The following is a 9,021-nucleotide window of genomic DNA, read 5'->3' as shown; positions in this document are numbered from 1 at the left end:
CAGTGTTTCAATTTATTCCATTAAAGGTGTTCAGTAGGGTTGAGGTCGGAGCTCTACAGTGGAACATTCAAGATCTTTCACTCCAACCCATGTAAACCATATCTTAATGAAGCTCGCTTTTGTGCATAGGGGCACTGTTATGTTGGAACAGGTATGGGGCCTCCTAGTTCAAATGAAGAAAAAAATATAATGCTATCACATCCAAAGACATCCTATACATTTATATGCTATATAAGATGCAGATCTTAAACCAATTTGGAAACATTTGGCACTTTATGAAATAAATAATACGACAAAGAAGACACAAGCAACTGGTCTCCTTATATTCAAGATGTATATGGAATATTGTGAAAAGAAAAGGGGATGCTACACTGTGGTAAATATGGCCCTGTTAAAACCTTTTTGCGAGCCATTGCAGTCATCGCTAAGGTTGCACTATAGAAAGAATGAAATGTAATAAGTGCTGTGTGCTTTGGTTAATAGTCTGCATTCATGTGGATATTAACTTGATACACACCTCTTACCTAAACATTGCTGCAGACCAAGTACACCCCTTCATGACAATTATATTCACCAATGGTAGTGGACTCTTTAGGAGGTAAATGTTCAGGAATAGTTTGAAGAACTTGCAAAGAGTTCAAGGTGTTGACTCTGCCTCCAACTTCCCCAGGTCTCAATCTGGTTGAGCATCAGTGGGATGTTAGGAGCCATCTTGCAGTTAGGAGCCAAGTGCTGAAAGGATCTGCTGCTAAAGTTTTGGTGCCAGATACCACAATACTTATACAATACTTATAATACCACAATTCTTAGCTGTTTTGGTGGCACAGCAGCTCTCTACACAATATTAAGCAAGTGGTTTTAACGTTTTCGCTAATTGAAACTTTTTTGTGCAAATGTTGCTGAAACCTGTTGGGAGTGCACGTCATACTCATTCACCACCACTAGAGGGCTATAAAAGCCAAATATCCTGCTTTGTCTGAGGCCAATAAAAAAAGCATCCATTAATAAATCTCCTGAGTTGAAAAAAGAAACAGGACACACTGATTAGCATGCTTGCATTGAACAATAAAGAACAGGTACAACATATACTGTAGCACTCAACAACCATTTAGCACTCAAAGAAAAATACAACAACAAAAAACAAACAGCAAACATCTGAACTAATAACCAGCTGGTTTCTTCAGGACATTACTTGTCTTCTAAATTCACTTGTCAATAGATGTCCCCAGGCTGCCAGCTGAGTCACACACTCCTACAGGCATGGCTTAGCTGCAAACGCAATCAGACGGATTTGGACATGACCACGTCCACAATTCATCGCATCACGCTCTTGTCCATTAGATCATATGTGGGTCAGAGAGCACCTAAAAGATGGGACCCCCTTTGCCAGCACACAAAGGCTATTCAGTGGCAGATTCACATTCACTTCAGACCTCTGTCACATGACCTGCATGACGGCCCAGGGTGCAAGCTAGGATGCCTCTTAATGATTTAAAAGAAGGAGGCACTTTTAATGTGATTAGACTGATCTGTCACCAAAATATAATCAGCTTTGTGTGTGAAGAAAGAATGGATTTAATTAGCCAGGGCTCTCGCACAGACATGCTCAGTGAGACATTTTACACTTTCAAACAATCTATTTGTTTTTCAGTACAAAACCGAGGGACCTACAGCACAATACAGAAATGGCATTGCCGTTTCATTTTACTTTGACATTTACATTTCGCATGTCTGACTTATGCTGTAAATTGCATTTTTCAGAGCCTTGCACATGTACGACACTCACACTGTCCACACATGTCCTTATTCCACTTTAATTGGATAATAAATTTACCCTGCTGTGTACATAATCTTACATACAGTAGGTTACACACAGAAAATCCCACTGACAATTGTATTATTTTACTGGATTGTAGTTGTTTGTTCATACGATTCCTCTGAGTTGTCTAAGTAAAGAGCACAGAAAGCTCTCTGGCTCTGTGCAACTTAGGTTTGTATGCTCCACTCGTCTGCCTTCTGGAGAGAACGAGAGCTCTTTTGTTTGAGGCTATTTCTCTCCAAATGGTAATCAGAGCAGGCTGTAATGGCAAGTCCTGCACAGCTAATGCTACAGTACATGTGCAACTCCCCTCCAGTAAGCAAAGCACTTATCCAGGGTATCCTGTATTTTTCCACTGCAGGAAAAGACACACATTCTCATGGCTCAAGGTTTTTATTCGCTTTTTTTTTTTTTTCTTTTCTTTGGAATGCACAACTGCAGGTTGTTCTAAAACGAGTTCTTTCAGATTGAATTCAAAATATATGAAATCATAATTGTACATACAATTTGCAATCTCAGAATAAATCTTTAACCTGATTGCTATTTTCCAATTATATGAGATTAAAGGTGCAGTAAGTTATACCTCAACATGTCATGATGTAGTTCATAATCGAATGCTAAAAGAAAATTAAGAAAAAAACTGATTTGCAATATCGTTTTTGCAACTACATTTAACTCGTTTCTTATTTAAAGCCTATTTTTACATTTTTCTGGGCCTGAAATTACCACCACTCATTTTCTCTAAATGGTAACTCAAACAGCATATAAAGGGTTTAAGAAGACCAATTTACTTGTAAGGCTGTATATTATGTGTAGAAATGGATTAAGATTAAAAGCAAAATCAATATCTATAATGCAATTGCATCAAATAGTATTAATATCAAAAATGTAAATTGTAATGAAAATGCTTTCTTGCATTTTCTCTGGAATTAAAGTCACAAACTCCTCAGCTTCATCATAGCACTTCATGTTAGCTGATAATGAAGCCTATTAAACACGTTATAAGCAGGAACAGACAAACCAGCCAGCCAGAATTAAGTCCACTTTTTATTTTTTTTCTAACTGCAGATTTAAGGAATACAACTGAACATTGTTATTGGATGAGACTCATAAATAAAAATACAAAAAATCAAACAAACAAAACAAAAATAAAATCACTACAAAACCATCTACTGTTAGTATTATGTAAAAAAAAACCAAAAAACCTCTCACTATTAAAGGCACACGATTTACTTAGTAACAACATTGAGAAGAAAACCTGCAGCATTAAATCTCTTAAATTTTTTTTTTTTCAATTTTTTTTTCCACACTCCATCAGAGAACACTGAAATGTTACAAAGAGATGTGTCTGAACCTACACAAAAGGAAAATCTACATCGGAAACAGACGCCGATATTTGTAGCACAATTGCCAGAAAGTGGTGCTACAAAAATAGCATGTGGCCGAAAAAAAAAAAAAAAAAAAAAGACAAAAAGGACCTTTTGCAAAAGCTGAATGCAAATTAATTATTTTAATTTTTTTTTTTACATTTGACAACAAACAGGAAAAAAAATAATAATTGGGCACCTTCTAAGATTAGGCTAAGATTAGGTGCTGAGGTAGACGTAACTAGAACAATTCAAAATAATTATAAAAACACTATTTTTCTTTTTTTTTTTGTTTTTTTTAGTACAAAGCAACTGGACTGGCACTTGTGCTGTCACAATAAAGAAAAGAAAACAACAGATAAGCCGAAAATGGGATGCAGTAAAGGTGAAAGTTGGGGGGAGAGAGAGAGAGAGAGAGAGAGAGAGAGAGAGAGAGAGAGAGAGAGAGAGAGAGAGAGAGAGACGCACACACAGAAAGAGAGAGGCAGAGATACACAGACAGGAGTACAGAGTGAATAAGAGAGACACTTCGTTACATAGAAAAGCTCTGTTGCGCTTGGTCCGACAGGGCGATTGGTCCTCAGTGCTAATTAAAAAACAAAACAAAAAAAACAACAACAACCAAAAAAAAAAAAAAATAAAAGAAAGGTCTTGGTGCTTCAAACAATTTTCTCTAGACCTCAATGGCACATGCATGGCAACACGGCATGAAATGTCTACTCTTGCTAAAACACCACACGCGAACACAGTGAGCCAAACTCCAGGGATGCCAGGATGACACTGTCTCTTTATACACGCTAATAACATAAGTACTCGAACCAAAAAGAACAGTGATGTCAAGCTGGGGCAGTAATATCAGTATACTAATATCAGTTTAAAACAAAAAAAGAAAAAAGAAGAAGAAAAAGAAAAAAGGACACCATTTTCAGCTTTAGTCAACAAAACCTGTTTGCTGATAATACGACGTAACGGTGCCTGAATTTTTTTTTACTTAAAAAAAATCTCTTGAGATAAATGCACATTTCATTCCGAAGAATGTTTACCTTGTTTATTTTTGTGTACAAAATACAATAGCTATGAAAAAATTGGATGTTTAGTCACTAATAAAAAAAATATAATAGATCAATAATGATCCAATAGCTTTTCCCACATGGACAGGGTAAATTTTTTTTAACCATCAAACAACCAGAATGTGATTACAAAGGCATCCCTGGAGCTCTAGAGACACCGATTAAGTCTTGAAAAATACAGAAACAAAGCAGATATCGATGGACAATTTGAACAATTTCATTTAGGCACAAATATTACAGAAACATCAGAGTAACATCGAGGGAAGAACTATATCAATGCCAATATCTTTTAATCTTATCGAGAGAAAAGTGGCATAGAACATTAAAGATTTGATTAGTGCATCCAACACTAATAGGCTCTCTCTCTTACACACAGATTCTCAGACACTTTTGACACTCATACTCCATGGGAAGTAAATAAAAGAAGGTATAGAGGACAGTGACACTAGTGTGTGGCTTAATAACTGTTATTGTTGCCCAATATGAAACTTATATTTCCATCACATTGTTATATGCCTCTTACATTGAGCTACTTAGGCTTGCTTTAAATCCCACAGGGGGGCAAAAAAATTCCCCAAAACTCACAGTGATTTCCAGAATACTACAAGACACAAGACAGGTACATTACTTATACCCCCCTCTTCCCCCCAAAAATCTGCCCCACCCCTCTTTTCAGTCACTTCAAGTAACACTAAAACAAGATATTGGCAACATTGATTGTTTGAAATCGTGAGAACGATTTGTGTACAATTGATCATTGGCATCACAATACATTTCTTTCTCTCTCTCTTTTTTTTGTTATACTTACAAAGCAGACATTTGTGGCTGATTTAGTCCTTCACCTACAATGTATCAACATCCAGAAAAGCAACACTGAACCACAACAACGTTCACACACTTATGTCCAACATTACCAAAGAGGAGCAAGGCAAAAAAGTCCAACCAGAGAAGAACAATGTGAAAAGAAAAAAAAAAATAGAACAAACTACAAATATTTGCCCTGCTGAAACCTCAACAAATGGAAAGGGGACCAACACTCGATACAAAAATATCACGATTTTATATATCAAATGGCCTTTGTTGGCTCTTGCTCAGGACTACACTCATATAAAGAAACGTTGATCGACAGGATATCAATTTTTTTTTCCCTTCCTTTCATCCCCCATTACCACTTGCCGTCCCAATTGTCCAACGCACAATGCACAGCTGCATATGACCTGTTCTTAGCGGTTCAGGCTTTATGAACCATCTTTTTTTTTTTTTCCTTTTTGTTCACATTACAAAACTACAATTCTATTCACATATTTTCAAGTTTAATGCTTTTTTTTTCTTTTTACTTTAAAGTACTACACTCCATCGATTCGATTCCATACTTACCTCATAGATCAACTCTTAACCCAAGCTTAAGGCTGCAAAATCTCTTCTTTGCTCTTAAAGAAAAGGTTTGGGGTGGAGGCGGGGCAGGTGGGTGGTCAGAGCATGTCAACCCCCCCAACCCACACTTTACCCATCAATTAATAAATTTTGCCATTTACATATTTCCAAATCTCAACAGACAGAAAGCATGAGATGAAAAGATGCAATTCAAAACTTCGAACAAAAAATATGTGCTTCTGCCACAACAAAAATGAACAAAAGAGACGAAACAAAACTTAGAGGTAGCTTACCAAAAAATAAAATAAAAAAATGAACAAACCCACAAGCTCTTAAACAAGCAGGGTTAATAAAAAAATACCAAGTTTGGTAACAATAACACAATAGTAATCTCTCATCACTGTGGCACATGGTTTTTCACATCTCCTCTGCAAAACATAGCAGACAGACATAACATGTGCATGTAATCATATATACATACACACAAAAAAGAAGAAACAAAGGAAAAAAATTTAAAACACAAGCACATGAGGTCACAAAAAAATACGAGGTAATTCAAGCACAATGTGCTAACAAATCAAGATAAAATAGGAAATACAGACACAGCAAAGGAACAAAACAATACAAAGAGTTGATCTATTCTTTCATTGTAGCCCTCTGGGCTGGACAGACCAGGCAGGCCTCATAACTCCCAAGGGTGAAATTTGCTTTCACGCATCTCTTAGATATGTGGAGACCAGTCCTGTACATCACAGTGCCCTTTAGTGTCCAAGCCACTGGCAAAAGCAGCTTTAGTCATTATTTTGGTCTCTATATCAGAATATACACAGTTAATTAGATTTCTAGTGCGCTCCCTAATGTAATGGACTGCTGAATCCTGCTTCGAAGCTGAATATTTTGTGTTCAACTGATTTCCTGTCATGTTAAGGAAATAAATGGGTAATAAATGAAGCAAAAAAAAGTCCAGTTAATAGTGAATGAAAACATACAGCAGAAGAATGGTGTAATGTGGCACTTGATTATGTTGTATGAGCAGAAAAAAAAATCAAACAGAAATTGTCATCGTAATATGTGCAATGAAGCTGTGAAAGGCTATGATGCAGAGAAAGAGTTTATGTTGAGAAAACTGAAATGGCATTTATGTATAGCTGGTTTGTATGCTGGTTAAGCCGATAGACCCTTAATGAATGTCAATCAAGCAAGAAGGCTCTTCCCACCAAGGATCTGTAGTATATCAGTAAAAACTCTTTACAAATCCATACAGTACACAGCTGTAACAGCTGCTCCACTGCACTTCAGATGTAAAGATATCTTCCTAGCAGATCTAAGTGCTTGTGACACCTCCTGGTAGGTCTGTGAAGTTAATGGGGTCAGATTTTAGCTATTAACCAGGGGATAACCAGAAATAATGATTCAAATCATTCTAATTATAAGAAGGCGTGATGTCGAAGATCCCCGCCTGACACGGTGGGAGAATCCTTAGTGAGTAGAGCAGACTTCCTGTTTGAGTCACGACACCATCACAACACAATAGAACGCAATACTACAACATGACAACGCCACCATATTAAGTACATTTTTGTCCTCGTCCCCTTCGACTTTGCCTCGCCCAGCCCTGCTGCCGAAAATGTAAACATTCCCCCCTTTTTGCTTCCTCTGTGCATTCCATCCTTACGCTCCCCCCCACCCCCGATCCCGACCCAACCCTGTGCAGGGCTCTGCCTCAATCAGACGTAGCACAGGTACAGATAGGTTTTCTCGATCCTCCAGTCTGGCGGGATGTCCTCTGGCTTGTGGCCCTTCATGTGCTTCTGCATGGTGGACAGGCTGGGGCAGTACTCCAGGCAGATGGTGCACTGGTAGGGTGAGGCTCCGTTGTGGGTGCGCAGATGTTTGATCATGGCTGAGTAGTCCCTCGAGCGCTGGTGACACAGCTTGCACTCGAAAGGCTTCTCACCTGCGAAGCGGAAAATACCTGAGATGTGGTCATAGTGCCCAAGGACATAACGCTCTCAAAGCTACAAAAAGGTTTGGCTAAGAACTGAAACCTAGACTCGGACATTACCTACATAGCAATTGTAAAAGGATGAAAATGAGAAAGTGTGAGGGTGTTGGCAGTCAGAGCATTAGAAGTGGAAAATTGGTATTACATCTAGCCTGGTAGGCCAAATGAATCAGAATCTGAAGACACTTCATTAGACAACTGAGCACTGAATATTGGTGTCAATTTTAATGCCTTAAACAGAGGTTTGCTTGAATCCTATGGGAAGATAAATATGGCTCAATATAGGACATTACATAGACTGTGCTATGGAAGTTTAAGCAGGTTCAATAACAAATACAGAAAACCAGAACAGGGATTAATAATAAAATAAATTAGTTGGCATTATGTTGTACACTATGTGTGGTAAAAAGCTACATACATCATTTAACATGGGTATATAAAGATTAATTTAATGTACGTACAATGATTTCATTCATTCATTCATTTCATTTATACTCTGGAATGTGGTATTTTTACTTGGTACTGCTTCGAATTTTAAATGTAATTTACTGCACATTATTGGAGACGTTTATTCTCTTTTTGTTCCCTCTTTTGCCATCAAGGGGGAAAAATGCCTCACACCTGCTGCTTTTTTTCTTGGGTCCGACCGAATCTTAGTACTGATGCAATACCTTTGATTCAAGGTGCAAATAAACATCATGCATGCTACCACAGCTTTAGATAGTGTTTAAGAAAACAAATAGCAATAGACAACATCTGCATCATGTGCAGAATTTTATTTTCAAACAAGTTAACAGATTATAACACTGTTGAACTTTGAACTGCTTGCCATTTCTTTTCAACTGGAGAATTTAAAGAATGCGCAATCAACAACAGAAATGAAAACCTTACTTTGTTTAGTCTCCCTGAAATAAATAAATCAATTAATGTTGAACTTTAGACAATGCTGCTGGAGAGCACAGCGACGAGGTGAAGGGCAAACCCAGCACCTGTGTTAGGTCACCTAGGTGGAACTCTAATCACGTAGTTGTTTGCTTGTGTCTTTTTCCATGCTGACAGAAGACTACACTAACCCTGACCCAGATGGTCGGCACAGTGTCACATCCATCTATGCTACAGCCCTAATGAGACAGTCATTAAAGCTGTAGGCAGGCGTGTGCGTGTGGTCAGTGTACTTTAACCACACTGTAAACAGGGCGGCCTCAGATAACCAGGCAATAATGAATTGCAAATGGAGCTCAGCTATTGATCGGTCATTGACAGCACGGGGGTTGCCGATGTCGATGCTTCATCAAGCGGCTCGCTTTTGTGCACGCCAGCCTTTGACTGTGAGCTTGTCACTGCTCTTGTTATCTCAGACGCACCCCGTGCGCTGCCAAGGCCCTA

The 9,021-nt window shown here is 38.1% G+C and overlaps 1 protein-coding gene across 1 annotated transcript in view; it reads right to left on the bottom strand.

Moving 5' to 3' along the window:
• Positions 1-2,848: 2,848 nt before the first annotated feature.
• The window catches only part of zbtb16a (zinc finger and BTB domain containing 16a), a 102,600-nt gene continuing 96,427 nt past the window's right edge, over positions 2,849-9,021 (bottom strand). Inside the window, exon 7 of the mRNA XM_083564876.1 lies at positions 2,849-7,587. Coding sequence (XP_083421002.1) covers positions 7,358-7,587 — 230 coding nt within the window. The 3' untranslated portion in view covers positions 2,849-7,357. The remainder of the gene's footprint in view (positions 7,588-9,021) is intronic.

The sequence above is a fragment of the Silurus aristotelis genome (genome assembly GCF_946808225.1).
Source record: "Silurus aristotelis genome assembly, chromosome: 16".
NCBI lineage: Eukaryota > Metazoa > Chordata > Actinopteri > Siluriformes > Siluridae > Silurus > Silurus aristotelis.
Note: the sequence above shows the minus strand (reverse complement) of the source record. Positions and strands in the feature narration are given on the sequence as shown.